The sequence below is a fragment of the Hylobates moloch genome, unplaced genomic scaffold, assembly GCF_009828535.3.
Source record: "Hylobates moloch isolate HMO894 unplaced genomic scaffold, HMol_V3 SCAFFOLD_18, whole genome shotgun sequence".
NCBI classification, from domain to species: Eukaryota; Metazoa; Chordata; class Mammalia; order Primates; family Hylobatidae; genus Hylobates; species Hylobates moloch.
In genome coordinates, this window is record NW_026652293.1 from 39463562 (window position 1) to 39485807 (window position 22246).

Sequence of the window (22246 nt, forward strand, 5' to 3'; positions counted from 1 at the left end):
TCCAAGAAGTGAGGGTGGGGGCTAGAGATGAAGCTCTGTAAAAACCCTTGAACAACAAGGTTTGATGAGCTTCTGGGTTGTTGAACATGTTGACATGCTGGAAGGGTAGCAGGTGGTACACCCAGAGTGTGGATGCTCTGTGCCCTCCTCCGCATACTTTGACCTATGCATCTCTTCATCTGGCTGTCCATCTATAACCTTTGTATAACCGGTAAATGTGTTTCTCTGAGCTGCCCTAGTAAATTAACAAAATTCAAGCGGAGGGATGTGGGAACCCTGGTTTGTAGCCAGTTAATCAGAAGTATAGGTGACAACCTACTAAGATTGGCATCTGACCTGGGGGCAATCTTGTGGGACCAAACCCTCAACTGTGTGATGTAATGCTAGATCCAGTACATAGTATCGGAATTCAATTAAATTATAAGACAGTTGGTGTCCGCTGGGGATCTGATACTATCTCCAGATACATAGTATCAGAATTAAAAGACATCCAGTCAGTGTCGACTGGAGAACTACTTAGTGTATGGGGGGAAACCCCTACACATCTGGTCACATCTAGTGTTCTGTTTTGAGTGTGAGAGTAAAGGGAAAAGGTTGGTAAGAATATGGAGAAACTTACACATTGCTGGTGTGAATGTAAAACGGTATAGCCAGCCACTCTGGAAAGAGTTTGACAACTCTTTTCAAAACCAAAAGTACAATTACCATAAAACTCAGTAATTGCACCCTTGGGTATTTATCTTACAGAAATGTAGACTTATTTTCACTCAGGAATTTGTACACAAATATTTAGAGCAGATTTATTTGTAATAGCCAATAATTAAAAACTACCCAAGTGTCTTTCAATGGGTGAATGATTAAACAAATTGGTACATCCATATTATGAAATGCCACTGCTATGGTTGGAATTTATGTGTCCTTCACAATTCATATCTTGAAATCCTAACCTCTAAGGTGAAGGTATTAGGAGGTAGGTAGGGCCTTTACGAAGTGATTAGGTCATGAGGGCTGTGCCCTCAAGAATAGGATTAGTGGCCTTATAAAAGAGACCCAAGATAGCTAGCTCATCCCTTCTACCATGTGAGGACACAGAGAGAAGGCACCGTCTCTGACACCCCAGAAAACAGGTCCACACCAGACACTGAATCTGCCAGTGCCTTGATCTTGGCGTTCCCAGCCTTCAGAACTGTAATGTAATTTCTATGTTTATGGTATTTTGTTTTGGCAGCCTGAATTTCCAAAGACAACTACTCAACAAAAAGGAAGAAAGTGGTAGTTTCTTTGTAGACAGAGGGTCTCACTATGTTGCCCAAGCACGTCTTGAACTCTTGGACTCAATCCATTCTCTTGCCTCCGCCTCCCAAAGTGCTGGGATTACAGGTGTGAGCCACCTCACCCAGCCATGGGAATGAACTATTAATGTGCACAACAAATTGAATGAACCTCAAGGAGATTATGCTAAGTAAAAAAAGCCAATCTCAAAAAATACATAATGCATAATTGCATTTATGAGACAATTGTGAAATAACATATTTATAGACATCAAGAAACAGAAAACTGGTTGTCAGAAGTTAGGGATGGGAGAGAAAGGGAAGAGGCAACCAAAAGTGAAGAAGGTGACTGCTTCTCCTTCCACCATGATTATAAGTTTCCGGAGGCCTCCCCAGCAATGTGGAAGTGTTAGTCAATTAAACCTCTTTGTTTTACAAATTATCCACTCTCAGGTATTTCTTCATAGCAGTTGAGAACGGACTAATACAGAAGGGTAATGCAAGGGAGTTTTGTGGTGATGACACAGCTGAGTCTCTCAACTGTGGTGGTGCATATGCAAGGTTTTACATGTGATAAAACTGTATAGAACTACAAACACACACACAAATCAATGCATGCATAGCTGGTGAAATCTGAATAAACTACGGATTGTGCCAATGTCAATTTCTTGGTGTTGCTATTATAGTATAGTTGTATAAGATATTAAAATTGGAGGTGACTGAGTGAAGGGTACATGGGACTTCCCTGTATACTTCTTTGTAATTTCCTATGAATTTATGATGATTTCAAAATACATTAAGAAAAAATATAATACAAAATATTAAAAAATTAAATTACAATAGAGCAATCAAAGTAAAAAGGGAATTCATCTCACTTATTTTCTAGATGATTAGATTCAAAAAACAAAATTTAGTTGTATGTTGCTTACAAAAAATACAACTAAAACTAAATGAAAAGAATGTTGGAAAAGAAGGAATGAAAAAAGTAAAGTACCGTCTGGGCACGATGGCTCATGCCTATAATCGCAGCTGAGGTGGGCGGATCATCTGAGGTTAGGAGTTCGACATCAGCCTGACCAACATAGCAAAACCCCGTCTCTACCAAAAAATTAAAAAATTAGCCAGGCGTGATGGTGGGTGCCTGTAATCCTAGCTACTCAGGAGGCTGAGGCAGGAGAATTGCTTGAACCTGGGAGGTGGAGGTTGCAGTGAGCCAAGATAGCGCCACTGAACTCCAGCCTGGGCAACAGAGAGAGACTCCATCTCAAAAAAAAAAAAAAAAAAAAGCAAAGTGCCATGTAAATTAATAACTAAAATAAAACAAGGTTACCAATATTAATAAAATAGAATTTAAGGCAAAAAGTAACTAATAGGAATAAAGAGGAAAACTACATAATGTCAAAAGCAAATCACCAACAACAAATCCACTAAATATATACAGCAAAACCAACAGAATTACAAAGAATAGCAAACAAATCCATAATCACAGTGGGAGACAAACTCTAACTGAAACTGAGGAAAAAGACCAAAAAAATTAGTAAGAATATGGGACTCCTTATTTGTTTATCTAACTGACTATTACTATATGGATGTCAAATAGGCATCTTAGCCTAACATGTCTAAAACATGTCTCCCCAAATCTGTTCCTCCCACAGTCTTCCCCATCTCAGCAAATGGAAATTCCATCTTCGATTCCTCAAGCTGAAAAGCTTTTGAATTATCTTTGCCACTTTATTCTTTTGCATCCATTCTGTTAGTAAGTCCTATTATTCACCTGCAAAATATACTACAACCTGACTGCTCTCCTCCTGGTCCAGGCTGCCATTCTTTCTCTCCTAAGTTACTGCAACAGCCTTCTGGCTGAGGCCCCTGCTTGCATCCCTGCCCCTGAAGCCAGAATACTCCTTTGAAACAATACTTACTTGCTCATAATTCTCCAGTGACTCTCCACTGCGTTCAGAGCAGAAGACCTTCCAGAGCTTTCAGGCTCTACATGATGTGGCTTCCCATCACTCCTCAGCCCTTTTCTCTTACCCCTTCTGGCTTGTTCACGCTATGCTATCATTGCTGGATTTACTGCTGCTCCTTGAACACATCCAGGCAAGCTCCTACCTCGGAGCTTTTGCGTGTTTTTCTTCCTCCATATATCTATATGGCTCACTCTCTCATTTCCTATATTTGTCCCAGTATCATCTTCCATAACAAAGCTATTAAAATTGCAACTATTGCTTTCACCATCCCCCCCAACCCCGATGCTCCTTATCCTCCTCCCCTGCTTTATTTTGTTCCCTAGCTACTTATTACAATCTGACATTCTACATATACTTATTTATTTTATTGTCTATTCCCCCATTCCCACTATCATGTAAACACCATAAGGGAAGGGACTTTTGGTCATTTTCTTCCTTGCCATATTAGTAGTATATTTGAAAATTGTTTTAAAGATTGCAGAGCACAAATATAACTCAACATTTGTGTATACAGAGTAGCTTTTATGTAGTTCTTTAATTTAATGCTCACAATAATGCTATCGATTTTAAATTCTCATTTCCATTTTATCTGAAAACATTAACCCAATGCAAAGAAATGTATCACATTCAGACCTCAGGGCATTCTCAGTGGTTTCATGTGCCCTTTTTTTTTTTTCTTTTCTTTCTGCTTTGAGACAAGAGTGTTGTTCTGTCACCCAGGCTGGAGGGCAGTCCGATCGTGGCCCACTGCAACCTCCACCTCCAAGCTTCCAGCAATTCTCCTGTCTCAGCCTCTTGAGTAGCTGGGAATATAGGCACTTGCCACTATGCCCAACTAGTTTTTGCATTTTTAGTAGATGGGGTTTCACCATGTTGGCCAAGCTGCTCTCAAACTCCTGACCTCAACTGATCTGCCCGCCTCGGCCTCCCAAAGATTACAGGCGTGAGCCACCGTGCTCGGCCTGATGTGCCTTTAAAACTTAGCGCCCACAAAGCATATCAGGTGCAAATCACGGATCCTCCCCTCCCCCAACAGAGCCTTCAACCTTCCAGGGTCAACTTCTTTCTCTAAACAAGCATAGATATCCTACAGACACACAATTATAAAATTTAGAGCTTCAAGAAAAAAATTTAGAGCTTGTTAAAGAATGTGGGAGAAGCATAATGCCTACCATCTGCCCTGTTCTATATAGAGCCCTTTGTTAGTTAAAATGTTTTTTGCGATCAGCTGAAGTTTTTCTTTTATCATTTTTTTGTTTACCCCTGCCCCCACTCACTTGAGAAACGCATAAATTGTGCATACAATGTACAAACTAAGGAATATAAATAGAGCACACCAACTGTACACACACGGTCCCCAACACCTAAAGGAAGGTCTTCTAGCTAAATGATTATTTCACTGTCTTACAGTATGTTTCCAATAAAAACAGTACTTTAACATCATTTACCTCAAGTATTTTATCTCCAGTTTTAAGTGCGTTCGTCTTCCCTGCTGGACTGTCTTCTAAAACTTGTTTGATGAATATACCTTTAAGTTCCTCTCCATTCTTTAGACGTTTTATAACAGTTTGTCCACCAACAATACTGATCCCAAGAGACACATTGGGTTCTCTCAAAATCTCAACACTATATAAAGGAAAAATGCAAAACTCACCCATCAACAAGTTTAATCTGTTGGACTGTAAGTATTCCATTTGTATCATATCCTTGTGACTCATATAAATTTTTGAAATATATTTTTACAAATGTTATACAAATTATACCTAGTTCCAACATTATGTTATCAACAATTCATAACAAGTGAAAGTTTCAGTTCTGAAAAGCATAGATTTCTAGAATAATAAATATAACTCCAAATATTCAGTGAAGATTTAGCTGAGCCCTAATATTCCCATCTCCTATCATAATATATTTTCTGTCATTAGTCCTTTTCATTTATATCCGTAACATTAGCAAAGAATGGACTGAAGAAATAACAAATGGGCAAGACAAAATCAAGAAAGCCACATACGTCATTTCGGCAAAAAGTACAGACTTTCAGAAGAAAATAAATTTGCCACTGAGTGGCTCATTGCCCAAGCTGCTTTTCCCAGTCAGCAGGTTTGACTCTGTGGTTCTTTAATCAGAGGACAGATTTTACCTGCTCCTAAGGCCAGAAGGTTTTGTTTTCTTCCTACCTCCATGTCATTATTTAAAAGAAAGTATGAAATGAAAACTGCCCACCTCAAAATCTAATAGGTTTTGCACTGCAGCCAATAATTAACTCATTAAAAAAGTAACTCAGAAAACAACTCTTAAATGTTTTAAGACAAATTCAGATTTCAATTACAAGAAAAGAACCAGTTTGGGTGGAGGTGGTGGAATTAATAATGGATACGGAATAGAGAGAGCAGCTAAAGGAAGACTTTCATCATCTTAAACTGCAGCCCTGGTGAGGACTTAAAACTACAGCGACGGGTGAGGACTTAAAACTTCCCCCAGATCCAAGGGAAGATGGGTTTTCAACACATTCTGTTAGCACAAACATGGACTCTTCACCAGGGGAGGAAGGTAGAGATAAACTGATATATACTAGAAGCCTCAACTACTGTTATTGTTGTTTACCACAAAAGAAAGCTTTACTGCATTCAAGGCAGCTTTACCTGACTTGCTTAATGACACAGTGATAAACTATACTTGTTAGATGGACATCTAAGTTGCTTTCTCTGAAAGAGTATCAAAGATGTTCCTAATATTAGTTATAGTTGTTTTGTTCAGCTAAAAATCTCTAGATAAGACAAAATGAAACTAAAATGTAGGCCAGCTTACAGGTGAATTATCACAATTTCTCAATCATTAGAGTAGGACTAAATAATGTTCTGTTAACTTAAAGAAAAGAGCAACTGGTTGTGCTCCTATTGAGAAAGCCAATAATGTCATCCACATACATTCTCGGTGGACCCCAGTGGCTAAAATTTGGAGTTTCTTCTCCTTCGCCTTCTTCTCTCTCGGGTAACTCACTACAGAGGGAGAAAGAAAAAAATACATACAATTTTAAGGCATACTCATTATTAAAGGTCCTTGGAAAGTTTTGAAATTGTAAAATCTATAGGTAGTTAAATGATTCTCCATTTTTAAGTTTTTAAAATATTTACATCAATAAATATGCAAAGCAAAAATATATTGCTTTAACATTCAACTCAACAAATCCCCACCCAGCATTAGAAAATCACATAATTATTATAAACACTTTTATTAGTGACACTCTAGATGCTAAAAGTTTGTGTTTGATTTGTGCAATTTCAAATTTGTTTCTCTATCAATATCTAAAATGTTATAAAATGTATTCCTTAAAACTTGATATTGTGGCCGGGCGCGGTGGCTCATGCTTGTAATCCCAGCACTTTGGGAGGCTGAGGCGGGCGGATCACGAGGTCAGGAGATCGAGACCACGGTGAAACCCCGTCTCTACTAAAAAATACAAAAAATTAGCCGGGCGCGGTGGCGGGCGCCTGTAGTCCCAGCTACTCGGAGAGGCTGAGGCAGCAGAATGGCGTGAACCCGGGAGGCGGAGCTTGCAGTGAGCCGAGATTGCGCCACTGCACTCCAGCCTGGGCGACAGAGCGAGACTCCGTCTCAAAAAAAAAACAAAAAAAACAACAACAAAAAAAACAAAAAAAACTTGGTATTGTTTGACCAGCTAAGACACAGAAATCGACATGTATCATATATATCAAGTATAAATCAACATGAACAGGTCAATATGATCCATCTTTCTAGCCCTAAGTATTTCCCCTGTCATTTGTATCCCATGAATATTTTGCATACTTATATGGAACTTTTCAGTTACTTATATTATCTAATATGATCCTCACTGCTTCCCACCTACCACCACCATATTTTCATCCAGCAAGTTAAGTTAGTATAGAACTACTGAACTGAACATAGTGAAACCCTGTCTCTACAAAAAAATCAGCTGTGCATGGTGGCACATGCCTGTAGTCCCAGCTACTTGGGAGGCTGAGGCTGGAAGATTGCTTGAGCCTGGAAGGTCAAGACTGCAGTGAGTCATGTTTGTGCCACTGCACTTCAGCCTAGGTGACAAAGCAAGACCCTGTCTCAGAATAAAAAAAGAACTGCTGAACTGGATAACGTAAAAGGCTGAGTTACAGGGTATTTAGTTATAAGATTAATGCAACAGTGAATAGACAGTGCCATATATCATCTGGAAGAGAAATCAGGAGTCCTAAGCTCAAGTCTAACTGATACCATGAAATAAGTGTGTGGCTTTGGACCACTAAATGAAATCAGTCTGAGGTTGTAAATTGTATTACTCTACACGAAAATCTAGGCACTACCTCTTCCACTTCATTTTCATAAAAACCCTTGGCCAGGTGTGGTGGCTCATGGCTGTAATCCCAGTGCTTTGGGAGGTCGAGGCAGGAAGATCACTTGAGCCCATGAGTTCAAGACCAACCTGGACAACATAGTGAGACCCCATCTCTAAAAAACAAAAAATTAGCTGGGCATGGTGGCACACCTGTAATTCCAGCTACTGGGGAGGCTGGAGGAGGAGGATCATTTGAGAACAGGAGTTCAAGGCTGTAGTGAGCTATGATCACACCACTATTCTCCAGCCTGGGAAAATGAGCAAGACCCTGTCTCAATAACAAAAATCCCTCTAACCTATAAAGTAAGCACAGCAGATCATATTATATTTTACAAAGGAGGAACTGAAGCTTGGAGAAGGCTTAAGCATACAACCTCACAACCTTTCCTCACGTATCCAAATCTGTTTTAGCCCTAAGTTTCAATGCTCCCATTTTTCTCTGAACTTTCAAGTAAGTCCTATAAAATGCAAAAACTCTACCTTCTTGGCCCTCTATAGACTTAGTATCTAGGATAAAACCGTAGTAAGGCCATGTGAAAAGGAGAAGGCTGAAAGGATCTAGACAAGCCAAATATCAGTTAAGAAATTAGGATCGTTACATCTCACCCACTACCAGATGTCTTTCTTACCTTGGCCAGTCTAATTTTTATGACTGAAAGTATCACAGCATTCAGGGGAAAACAACTTGGCAGACACTTGCTGGTTACTTTTTAATGTCTTTTTCTCCCCTTCTTCCATAAATACATAACCCCTCTTTTATTCTAGGTGGCACTATGCCCAGCTTTGAAAAAAACACATTTTCTGGACTTTCTTTCAGCTAATGGGAACTGTGTGCCACAGTGCTGATGAGTGATATAGAACCAAAAGTCCCTAGATGAGACTTCCAGGAAAACTCATTAAAAGGAAGGAGAATCAGCTGGCAGGAGCCTTTTGCTCTATGCCCTCCCCCTCTTCTTGCCTAGAATTCACAGGTGATATTGGTGGTAAAACATTCATCTTCAAATCCTACAGAAACAATGAGGAGTAAGGCCATACATTAAGGGCAGCAGAGCAGAAAGGACAAGGTATTTAAGACCCTGATGACAACAGCACCACACCATCCTAAGACCACCTTCTTCAGGACTTTTCACATGAAAAAAACTTGCCTTTGTTTGGTTAAGCCACACTAAATGGGGTTTCTGTTTATGAGTATGTAACTGTAATCCCTCAATGATACACCCACAATTCCACCAATTCAAGTAAACTGTTTTCACTTTAACCTATCACTTTCTTGTTCTTTGCAACTATATTATCATTAGATAACTGTAATCATAGCACAAACTGTCCTATTTTGATGATCCTGTGTAATAATAACAAGGATTAAATTAGATATTAACTGAGGCTCAACCAATATTCATTTCCTCTATAATTTTTTTCACTTGAACTTACAACAAAAATCTACCCACATAGTATCATAATCTTCATCATTTTTTATTTACTAGTACCTTAAGAGGCCATTGATTGATGTAATTTATCTGCTATCTCAATATATGATGCACTTAGATTATGTATTAGTCCATTTTCACATTACTATAAAGACACTACCTGAGACTGGGTAATTTAAAAAGAAATGAGCTTTAATTGACTAACAGCTTCACATGGCTGGGGAAGCTTCAGGAAACTTACATACATGGCAGCAGGAGAGAGAGAGTGCATAGGAAAACTGCCACTTTTAAATCATCAGATCTCGTGAGAACTCCCTCACTCTCATGAGAACATGTGAAAACTTCCCCCATGATCCAATCACTTCCCACCAGGTCCCTCACCTGACACATGGGAAATACAATTTGAGATGAAATTTGCGTGGGTACACGGAGCCAAACCATATCATTCCACCCTGGCCCCTTCCAACTCTCATGTCCTTTTCACATTTCAAAAGCAATCATGCCTTCCCAACAGTCTCCCAAAGTCTTAACTCATTTCAGCATTAACCCAAAAGTCCAAGTCCAAAGTCTCATCTCAGACAAGGCAAGTCCTTTCCACCTAGAAGCCTGTAAAATCAAAAACAAGTTAGTTATTCCCAAGACACAATGGGGGGTACAGGTATTGGGTAAATGTTTTCATTCCTAATGTCCTCCAAATAGGAGAAATTGGCCAAAACAAAGGGGCCACAGGCCCCATGTAAGTCCAAAACCTAGTAGGATAGTCATTAAATTTTTTTTTTTTTTTGAGATGGAGTCTCCCTCTATTGCCCAGGATGGAGTGCAGTGGCGCAACCTCGGCTCATGGAAACCTCCACCTCCCAGAGTTCAAGTGATTCTCCTGACTCAGCCTCCTGAGTAGCTGGGATTTTGAGTGTGCACCACCACCCCTGGCTAATTTTTGTATTTTTAGTAGAGATAGGGTTTCACCATGATGGTCAGGCTGGTCTCAAACTTCTGACCTCAGGTGATTCGCCTGCCTCAGCCTCCCAAAGTGCTGGGGTTATAGGCATCAGCCACCACCTGGCCATAATCATTAAATCTTAAAACTCCAAAATGATCTCTCTTGACTCCATGTCTCACATCCAAGAAATGCTGACGCAAGGGGTGGGCTCCCAGGACCTTGGGCAGCTCTGTCCTTGTGGATCTGCAGGGTACAGCCCCCATGGCTGCTTTCACAAGCTGGAGGTGAGTGCCTACAGCTTTTCTAGCTGCATATGCAAGCTGCCAGTGGAGATACCATTCTGGGGTCTGGAAGATGGTGGCCCTCTTCTCACAGTTCCACAAGGCAGTGCCCCCATGGGGACTCCATTTAGGGGCTTCAACCCCACATTTCTCCTCAGCATTGCCCTGGTAGAGATTCTCCATGAGGGCTCTGCCCCTGAGCTGACTTCTGCCTGGACATCCAGACATTTTCATACATCCTCTGAAATCCAGGCAGAGGCTCCCAAAGCTCAACTTTTGACTTCTGTGCATCCTCAGGCCCAACGTCACATGGATGCCACCAAGGCTTGGGGCTTGCACCCTCTGAAGCAACAGCCTGAGCTGTACCATGGCCCCTTTTAGCCACAGCTGGAGCTGAAGCAGCTGGAATGCAGGGTACAAAGTTCCAAGGCCGCACAGAGTAGCAGGGCCTTGGGCCTGGCACATGAAACCATTTTTCACTCCTAGGCCTCCTGGACTGTGATGGGAGGGGCTGCCACAAAGATCTCTGACATGCCCTGGAGATATTTTCCCTATTGTCTTGGCCATTAACATTCAGTTCCTTGTTACTTATGCAAATTTCTGCAGCCAGATTGAATTCCTCCCCAGAAAATGGGTTTTTCTTTTCTACCACATGGTCAGGCTATAAATTTTCTACACCTTTATGCTCTGCTTCCCTTTTAAATATAAGTTCCAATTTCAAACCATCTCTTTGTGAACACATATGATTGAATGCTTTCAGAAAAAGCCAGGTCATCTCTTCAATGCTTTGTGCTTAGAAATTTCTTCTGCCAGATACCCTAAATCATCTCTCTCAAGTTCAAAGTTCCACAGATCTCTAAGGCAGGGGCAAAATGCTGCCAGTCTTTTTGCTGAAGCACAGATTATTGGGAAGTGGAGCAAAGAGTGACCTTCAATAAATTCCTCATCTCCATCTGAGACCAACTCAGCCTGGACTTCATTGTCCATATCACTGTCAGCATTTTGGTTAAAAGTATTCAACAAGTCTCTAGGAAGTTCCAAACTTTCCCACATCTTCCTGTCTGTTTCTGAGCCCTCCAGATTGTTCCAACCTCTGCCTGTTAGCCAGTTCCAAAGTCGCTTCTACATTTTCAGGTTATCTTTACAGCAGTACTCCACTCTGCCGGGACCGATTCTCTGTATTAGTCCATTGTCACACTGTATAAAGATACTACCTGAGACTGGGTAATTTATAAAGAAAAGAGGTTTAATTTACTCACAGTTCCACATGGCTGGGGAGGCCTCAGGAAACTTACAATCATGGTGGGAGGCAAGGGGGAAGCAAGGCACATCTTACATGTTGGCAGGAAAGAGACAGAGAGTGTAGGGGAAACTGCCACTTTTACATCATCAGATCTTGTGAGAACTCCCTCACTATCATGAGAACAGCATGGGGAAACCACCCCCATGATCCAATCATCTCCCATGAGGTCCCTCCCCTGACACAGGGGTATTACAATTTGAGATGAGATTTGGGTAGAGACACAGAGCCAAACGATATCAGATTGTATCTTGTCTTTTAGAATATGGACATTACTGCAAGGAATATCTTCATGTTGTGCTGTATTTTAGAATTCCCTGTGTGTGTGTGTGTGTGTGTGTGTGTGTGTGTGTTTTGAGACAGAGTTTCACTCTTGTTGCCCGGGCTAGAGTGCAGTGGTGCAATCTCAGCTCACTGCAACCTCCACGTCCCAGGTTCAAGCTATTCTCCTGCCTCAGCCTCCCAAGTAGCTGGGATTACAGGCATGCGCCACCACGCCTGGCTAATTTTGTATTTTTAGTAGAGATGGGGTTTCTCCATGTTGGTCAGGCTGGTCTCAAACTCCCGACCTCAGGTGATCCACCCGCCTCAGCCTCCCAAAGTGCTGGGATTACAGGCGTAAGCCACCGTGCCCGGCCTTCTGTTAAATATTAATTAAGATACAAAACAAAACCTAAAACAATACAAACCTTCCTCCTCTCCATTTTCCACTTTGCTGTACCTCAAATCATATAGGCATTTAGGGAAAAAAAAAGCAAGCATTTCACCATGACACCTTTATGCTATCACTATAAGCATTAAATTCTTTTTTTTTCCTCTCTTGTTTTGTTGTTTTGTTTTTTGAGCAGAGTTTCACTCTGTTACCCAGGCTGGAGTGCAGTGGCACAATCACCGCTCACTGCAGCCTCACCAGGTAGCTGGGACCACAGGCATGCACTACCATGCCCGGCTAATTTTTTTACTCTTTGTAAATACGGGGTCTCATTATGTTGTCCAGACTGGTTTCAAACACCTGGACTCAAGCAATCCTCCTGCCTTGGCCTCCCAAAGTGTTGGGATCATGGGCATGAGCCACCACACCTGGCCTAAATTCTTTAATTGGGGGAAAAAAAAACACACCCTAAAATAGATGGGAACCCAACCTTCAACAAATAGTATGGGCTATTTGTTTCTTAATTTTAAAAAGTAAAAACTAAAAATTTCCTAAACCGCTGCCTCTCACATACAATTTAGGAGAAGGGGTAGGGGAAACCACTCTATCTAGAATATGAAAAAGTTTAGATTTCTTTGACAAAGTATGTCACAAAATGATTAGTCTGTCAGAAGAAACTCACTGACTTTTTCAGAGCATAGTACCTTTCTTCAAGGTTTTAGTATACACACATTTTACTCAGATTAGTTCATACCTAATGAGAGATAGAACCTGTGAAAGCTTATCTAGATAGTGTGATTAGTTTCAGAAATACAGTCACAGGAGATGAGCAATTAAACAAATTAATGTAGTCACTTTACACTGATGAACACATGTACCTTTTAACCCAAATTAAAATTTAACTGAGAAAGTGAAATATTCTTACTGTACATATTAAGATGTAAATTTGCACAAACATATTTGAAATTTTAACAAGGAATTTCTAACCTCAAATTTTATAATTTGCACTATGATTAAGTATGATCAGTCAGTTAGAATAGCTGATTGTATTAAGTACGTAATCCCATACTTAATAGCTCAATCAGCTAGAAACTCAAATCTTAAAATAACCGAACTTTCCGACCCTACAGAACATACAACACCAAGACTGAAACCTAATCTAAACTATGGACTCTGGGTGAAGATAATGTGTCAGTTTATCAATATTATCAATTGTAACAAGTGTGCCACGCTAGTGGGCGATATTGACAATAAGGGAGGCTATGCATGTGGGGGTAGGGGGTATACAGGGTATCTCCTCTCTGTACCTTCTTCTCGATTTTGCTGTGAATCAAAATCTGCTTTAAAGAAATAAAGTCTTAAAAATGATCTGAACTTTTGCCTCTTACATTCAACCAGGGATTTATAACCAAATTTTTCCCCAAAGGAATTAACCATCCAATTGAAACAATGTATTTTATTTCAGGCCTTTATCACAAATGCCTAAAGTTATAATTCTTTACAGATTTGGGGGGGCAGGTGGAGACAGAATACCCCACGAGCAAACAAGCGGATATTAATGATAAGACTTCTTCATGATATACAAACTCTTTGCAAATAAAATGTTCATCATACAAAATATGATGACTCCAGACAGCCCAGGTGGCTTTTCCTCTTCAGTAGTACTTAATTTCACATAAAATTTCTACATACTAAGCAGTATGAAGGTCAAGTAAACTCAGTACCCAAAAATGATGGAAGCGGGGAGGGCTCCAATTGTGACTAAGTAATCTCATGTTTTTTTCCTCTTTAAATACACATTCTATATGGCAATATTCTATGATATACCACAGGGAATATGAGCAACTGGAACCAAAAAGAATGGGCACTAGTGTTTTCTAAACTGGTAGGGTTATTTGTACAGATGTTCCGCCATGATTTTGAAGTTGCAGAGCAAATTATTACCTGACACCAGTATATGAAGAATTAGGCATTCCCTTGTATTAACATTCAGACATTGTCCTGAGTAAAAGAAGGTAGACATAAAAAAGTACCTACTGTATGACTACATGTACATGTGTTCTAGAACAGGAAAAACTAATTTACAGTGTTAGAAATAAGATTAGTGGTTGCCTGGTGAAAGACACACAAAGGAGTAGGAGGACTTTCTGGGTGATGGAAATGTTCCTTATTTTCATTGGAGTGTATATAACATGAATGTATACATATCTTAGTAGGCTGTACCTTAAAATGTGTGCATTTTATTAATATGTAAAATTGTGTTTAAGAGCTTCCTTAAGAAACAGAAGTTCAAGCCATACAGGGTAAGTTGCTTCCAGAACATTACGTCTCTTCTGGCCTTCTGTAGAGCCTGAATTAGTAATCAAAGATCTAATTATATTTTCAAAGGCATTACTGTAGTATTTCTATGTACCTCTTGTCCTAATTGTTCACATTCGCCTTCATCTGCAGTGTGGGCCACCACTGCAACAGCACTGTAAGAACCTGGATATGTCACGTGCTCGAGGCCATAGACTTCCACAAACACCCCTTTTTATTCTGCCAACTCACACTCCAGAGTAGCCCTCTCTCTGAAATGCAAATATTCATTCTCTCCCTTTTCCTCCATCTCCTCCTGATGTTCTGAATTTACACGTAAGTTTTGGCAGTTTAATTCAAATGTAAACCTATTAAATATCCACCATTTATGTAGAAGACACTAAATGCCAGGCACTGTGTTGGGAGCTTAAAATATCACATTAACTTAGTTAATCCTTTACCCAACTATGACACCTAGCCTCCTATATCTCCTCCCACTGTTCCTAACAAAGTGTCCAATACCTGAAGCCATTTCTACTCATTTGCATCCTATTACATCTATAACATGATTTTTTTTTCCATTTTAAATATGTCTTTCTTCTAAAGTTCACCATCCTCCCAGACATCAGCCTCTGACACATTGCTTTACTGTGATTTGATCCTATTACATTTTTTTCTTTTGTTAATCAACAACCTCCTTGAGTGTTTTAATAAACCCAGCAACAATGAATACTACCCCGGGTATATGTCAGGGCCCATGAGCCTATCATTGTCACTGCCACCAACATCACTGCAAACCTTCTATTAAACGTTTACTATTGGCAAGGCTGCTATATTAAGCCTGTTAAATGCATCCTTTCCCAGCTTTATTGACTTTTAGTTGACAAATAAAATTGTATAAATGTTTTACATGCACTTTAAAAAAAATAATAGGCCAGGTGCTATGGCTCACACTTGTAATCCCAGCACTTTGGGAGGCCAAGGTAGGAGGATTGCTTGAGGCCAGGAGTTTAGACCAGCCTGGGTAACATAGTGAGATCTTGTCTCTACAGAAAATAAAAAAATTAGCCAGTCATGGTGGCAGGTGCCTGTGATCCCAGCTACTTGGGAGGCTGAGGTGGGAGGATTGCTTGAACCTGGGAAGTCAAGGCTGCAGTGAGCTGTGATCACACCACTGCACTCCAGACTGGGTGACAAAGCAAGAACTTGTCTCAAAGAAGAAGAAGAAGAAGAAGAAGAAAAAAAAACAACAAAAAATAGCGACCAGGTCTCACTGTGTTTGCCAGGCTGGAGTGCAGTGGTGTAATCATAGCTTGCTATAACCTCGAACTACTAGGCTCAAGAGATCCTCTCGCCTAGGCCCCCAGAGTAGTTAGGACTACAGGCATGGACCAACATATCAGGCTTACTTTTTATTTTTTTGTAGCAGCAGGTTTTCACTATGTTGCCCAGGCTCGTCTTGAACTCCTGGCCTCAAGCGATTCTCCCACCTCGGCCACATAAAGTGCTAGGATTACAGGCGTGAGCCACCACGCCTGGCCTGTATGAATTCTTATTCAATCTACAGAACTACCTGCTTTACAGGTGAGAAAAGATAGATACAAAGGAAACCCTTTCAGGGTCATACAGGTATAAACAGCAGAAGAAAGATATGAACAGCACTCATAATACATCCACACCACAGACCTCCTAATGTCTGAGAAATACCCATGTGCCCCCAGGGGCACCCATAGGTCTTTAAACAGCCAAAAATAACAGAGATGAGGAGGAAAAAGACTGAAATCAGGTGAGGTCTGAAAACACGATCTCAAGTGACCTTAGGAACAAAGAAGGATAGAGTAGTCCCTTCCACTCAGCTAAGGTTTTGCTTTCTGCAGTTTTGCTTTCCTTGGTATCAGCTGCGGTCAACTGCAGTAATGGCAAAAATCTTAAATGGAAAATTTCAGAAATAAACAATTCATAGGTTTTAAATTGCATGCCATTCAGTGTAACATGAAGAAATATCTTGCTGTCCAGCCTGGGATGTGAATCATCTCTTTGCCCAGCATATCCATACGCTATATATGCTGCCTGCCCAGAAGTCACTCAGTAGCCATCTCAGTTATCAGATCAACTGCTGCAGTACTGATCTATTTGATTACTAGTTATTGTTGTTAATCTCTTACTGTATGTAATTTGTAAATTAAACTTCATCATAGGTATGTATGTACAGAAAAGACATAGTATATATAGGGCTTGGTGCTGTCTGTGGTTTCAGGCACCCAGTGGGGTTCTTGGAACATATCCCTTGAAGATAAGAAGGGACTACTGTGTTCTGAACCAGAACACCTGAACTCCTTCCACAGAATTATACCCTGCCTGCCCACAGTCCCCTTTCTAGAGATCTCTCCTTTCAAGGGGCACCTGACCTCTTAATACCAGTCCTACCTCCTAAGGTAAGGACAAGTTAGTGCAAAAGTGCACTGTAGATAAAACATCACAACCATTAGATACTTACCCTTGGGGCACTCACACGCACGTAGACACATAACTCTGCTGGGTCGTACACAAAAATTAATGCAAGGAAGAAACTGTAAAATACCATTTAGCACTTCATGACACCCTGATTATCTGAAAGACTATCATCTAAAATAATCTATGCATTCCTCAGGCAGGCTCCTGAGTGGCAATAAATATTCACCTATGAACCTAACTCCATGGGGCATACCCTTAAAGATTAAAAGAAGGAATATGATTTATAGGAACTCTTCTGGAACCTGCTGGGATTTAAATATACCCTAAATCTCCAGTAGCAAAAGCCAAAAAAACAACTTTCAAGTGCAAGACTAATCTCCTAAGACAAGGTTAGGTTGGAGTCCTTAAATGCCCGTGCCTGCATAAGAAAACAGCTTGTCAAATACTCATTTTGAAAGAAAAAGCAATGGGATAAGAACAAAGTATATCTTCCCTCTCTGAAGCTGGGGTCAAATTGAGTAAGAACAACTGATGCTCCACTTCCTCTTCCGTCTAAGAAAGGAGGGGTGGACTTAGAAGTTTGCTTAGATCTTTTCTGATTCTTCACATTCTACAGTTACAATTCTACGGTTTAGAGAAGCAGTGTCATTTCTGCATTCTTCTGCCAGATTCAACTATTCACATTAAGCAAAAGAGAAATTTAAAAAACAATGGAAAAATAATTTGAACACTTTGGGAGGCTGAGGCAGGCAGATTGCTTAAGCCCAGGAGTTTCAGACCAGCCTGGCCAACATGGCGAAACACCATCTCTACGAAAAGAAAAAAAAAAAGTACAAAAATTAGCCATGCTTGGTGGTACATGCCTGTAGTCCCAGCTACTCAGGAGGCTGAGGTGGGAGGATGGTGTGAACCTGGGAAGCGGAGGTTGCAGTGAGCCGAGATGGTGCCACTGCACTCCAGCCTGGGCAACAGAGTAAGACCCTGTCTCAAAAATAAAAAGAAGAAAAAAATTTTGACTACATAAAAAGCCATAAAACACGTTTCTAACTTCTCCACTTCCAGGCATCTGTCCTAAGGAAACAAATCTGTTGCTTATTTATCACTGTGCATTCCTCCAGAGGCTGCACTGGATATCACATTAGGAAACCCGGCCCAGCGGCACTCTCCCTCTGCACACCGGCCTGGCTTTTGCAGAGTAGAAAAGCTGTTGGGCCTTTCTGTATCCCTTCCTTCCACTCAGATATGGGGTATGCAGAAGCACAGAGAACAACTTTTGATGAAGTTTCTATCTAAAACTCTGGGTAAAATTTCAGGTTGCTGAACAGAGAAATGCACATCATCTAAATCTAAGATATCTCCCATGTCAACACAAAAATCACACTTGGATTAAGGTTTTAATAAAAACGTTTAAAGCCAATTAAGCCCACCCTATCTGTCATCCCTGTTATGTTTGCCGAAAGCTACAACTCCTTTGTGCACTTCTTATCTCCCTACTCACAATGCCACACCTTTCTGGGTTTTCCTTCAAATGTGCTTCCTTTGTCACGCCGCACCCCAAGACCTGCCATGCACATCATCCATCATGCTGCATGGAATCTGCTAGAATTATAAACAAACCATCCACACCCTGACCTCTTCACTGAACGTTCTCTGAACTCTTCAACAGCTCTGGTTCTCTGCCAAGTATACCACACTCAAGTGGGTGAAGCTCATTCTCTCACTCCCTGGGGCACTGGAAAAAGAGGGTAAATATTTTTCAAAACTCCCTACCATAGGTGGTTACTCTCCTACCACTCTTTCAAAAGCTAATCTCTGCTCCGACACCTCTCCTTTTAATGCCCACTTTATTAGCACTTCATCACTCTTAGTAGTAAATAATCTTCTCCCTAAGTGACAGAAACAAACAAACATCATCATTGGACAAGAATCTCTTTCGATTCCTGCTCTCAAGCTATAAAAAGTACCTACATCCAGACCTTCCTTTCCTTCCTGGCACCTATCTCAGTGGAGGAGGTGAGCTTCCTCCTATCAAACTATCCAAGGTGATTCCAAGTGTGCAATGTCCTCTTCTGTCTCCACCATCTCCACAGACTATATGTAATCACCCCCTTTATGGCATCTGCATATTCCACAAGCAAAGAAAATTCTCTTCAGTTAGATATACATGTGAATGTAGTAATATATAATATAAATGTTGTATGTCTTATGTACATTTTTTATATATTTTATATATATATATATGTTTCCCATTGCCTTGATACATTAACACCATCTAGTTATCTAAGTAACATGTATTCTTTTTTTTTTTTTTTTTTGAGACAGGGTCTTGCTATGTCACCCAGGCTGGAGTGCAGTGGCACAATTATAGCTCACTGCCGCATCAACCTTCCAGCCTTAAACGGTCCTCCTACCTCAGCCTCCCTAGTAGTGGGGACTACAGGTGCATGCTATCACAACAAGCTAATTTTTTTTTGAGATGGGGTCTTGCTGTGTTGCCCAGGCTGGAGTGCAGTGGCACGATCTCAGCTCACTGCAACCTCTACCTCCCAGTTCAAGTGATTCTCCTGCCTCAGCCACCAGAGTAGCTGGGGTTATAGGCGCACACCACCATGACTGGCTAATTTTTGTATTTTTAGTAGAGACAAGGTTTCACAGTGTTGGCCAGGCTAGTCTTGAACTCCTGACCTCAGGTGATCCACTCGCCTTGGCCTCCCAAAGTGCTGGGATTACAGGCATGAGCCACCAGGCCTAGCCCATAACCAGGATTTTCAAAACACTAGTCAGCTCTTTCTGTGTCCAGTTTTTAACCTTGTATTCAATTCTCAATACACTACTCTCTGAATTCTACTCTACTAACAATGCTCAATGCTTACCAAGGGCATCCATGCGGCCAAGCCCCGGGAAAACTTCTCTGTCTACACTGACCTTACTAGCATGTGAACATAGTCTGTGAGGACCCTTTTGTTAAAATGTTCTCTTCCTTTGATTTCTAAGCCAACGTCTAGTTCCCTAATTTTCTCCTACCTTTTGTTCATTCCAGCTCACCCCTTTCTTCCTCTGTTCATGCCTTAAGTATTGCTCTTTTCCAGGACTCCAATCTTGACCCTATGCTTGCCTTATTGTTTAAGCTTCGTGTTGATGACCATTCAAATCCAAGAGTTTCACCTACGCTTAATCTTGCTCCCAATTACCCATGTCCAGACAGACCTCAACATTAATTCCCAGACCCACATATCTAATTGATTCCATTTAACTTTGTTGTTCTATGGCTACTTTAACCCTCAACATGTTCCAAACTGAACTCATCATTTTCCCTTCCAACCCATTCATGCTCCTATATTATATTGAAGCACTAATTTCTCATATCCATCTAGTTTTCTATTCCAAAAACACAAGTCATCCTCAACTACCTCCTTTTACACTCAACATGTAATGAGTCAAGGGATTCCTGTAGATTTCCTCACTCTTAAATTGGTCTTCTTTTAATTTGTCCTCAAGTGCATTTGCTTGAGTTGTTAAAATAAACTCTGAATTAACCTCCCATTCTCTAAGCAAATACTCTATGTAATCCATTTTGTGCACAACTGCAAGATACAAAATTGTACATATGGCAAAATTTTAAGTATATGAAATTCTCATAGTAATTGTCAAATATAGTGGATTTTATTCACAATATTTTTCTGTATTTTCCAAACGTTCTACCAAAATCATGCATTTTTTAAGCAAAAAAAAAAACAACACTATTTTATAATGTGGAAACAAAGAGAAATGATATCATACCATGTATCAGTGGCATATCTAGAAGACAACATTCCTGTGTATGCTGAGGCCTTGGAAATAACTCGCGTCGCTTGGTGTTGATATAAAGGCACGTCTTCTTGCTCCCTACTTTGAGCCACAGCAGGAGGGTCAATGAGCAAGCTAGGACCTTGGACATCATTCGGGATCATGCCTGAAGAGCAAATCCAGATGACAGTGAACACAAGAGGCACTCACTCTCCTTCAGTCATTCAACAACTAGGCATGGGCACCTACCATGGGAGGGCACTCTTCCAGGTAGGAGACTGAAAATATTAAAGTACATAAATAAAGGCTTTAAAATATCAGATGATGATAAGTACAATGGTGAAAAATAAAGAAGGAAGGAATATAGGAATTGTTCAACAGAAGTCGGTTACAATTTTCAGTGCCCTCACTGAAAAAAATGACATTTATGCAATATTAATATTACTAAAAAATCTAATCTTACTACACATTTTCTCTTATCAACGTAAGCTTTCCTAATAAGTACTCTGGCATTTCACTGATTAAAGAAAAAAAAAACCTCCACAGAATAATAAATAAACCATATTAAATCACTTCTATTTTTAAAAGGGCTTTGTTTATAAATTTCAGAATTCTTTTACATTCTTTTTTTTTTTTTTTTTTTTTTTAAAGAGACGGAGTCTCTCTCTGTTGCCCAGGCTGGAGTGCAGTGGCGTGATCTTGGCTCACTGCAACCTCCGCCTCCTGGATTCATGCAATTCTCCCTGCCCCAGCCTCCTGAGTAGCTGGGACTACAGGTGTGGTGTTGCATGCAAAAATACAATAATTTTTGTATTTTTAGTAGAGACAGGGTTTCGTCATGTTGGCCAGGCTGGTCTCGAAATCCTGACCTCAGGTGATCCACCTGCCTCAGCCTCCCAAAGTGCTGAGATTACAGGCGTGAGCTGCCACACCTGGCCTATACTTGTTCATTTAATTCTCACATCAAACTATGAGTTAGAAAGAAAAGACACTATCAACCATATTTTATAGATAGGAAAACTGAGGTTAAGAAATTTTGCCAAATTTTACCAGCAGGTAAAGGGTACAGATTGCCATAATTTATTTAAATATTTACAACAAGCTTCCTAACAATTAATTTTGATTTCTACTTAGAAAGGTTCACATAATAAGCTTGAGAAGTATGGTGGGGACAACATTTTTCGACTTTACTTCTTATATTCTTCCCTAGTTGTCGGTAGCATATTATACAATTATCATGTTAAGAAATTAAAAGCTAGTATTTTCTCCTTATATTTGCCCAAATAAACTAAAGAAAGCTCCTTTAGTCTCACCCACCACAATAGATCATATGTTGATACATGTATATATAGTAAGCACAGTATAACTGTCATATATAGACATGTGTGTGGCTATGTCCACATATATTGTCTATACACATCCTCACACACACACTATAAAAAGATAATGCATAAGGTATAATATATAGGATTCAAGACCATGGTTATCTATGGACAGGAAG

At 40.3% G+C, this 22246-nt stretch overlaps 1 protein-coding gene across 2 annotated transcripts in view; it reads right to left on the reverse strand.

The window, feature by feature from the left end:
* Nucleotides 1-22246, reverse strand: part of PATJ (PATJ crumbs cell polarity complex component) — a 416500-nt gene that overhangs the window by 249172 nt on the left and 145082 nt on the right. For both annotated transcript variants that reach the window (XM_058430929.1, XM_032137686.2), the window contains exons 22-24: nucleotides 20740-20911; nucleotides 6169-6240; nucleotides 4690-4867 (exon numbers count right to left, since the gene is read on the reverse strand). In XM_058430929.1, the coding sequence (XP_058286912.1) occupies nucleotides 4690-4867; nucleotides 6169-6240; nucleotides 20740-20911 (422 nt within the window). The remainder of the gene's footprint in view (nucleotides 1-4689; nucleotides 4868-6168; nucleotides 6241-20739; nucleotides 20912-22246) is intronic.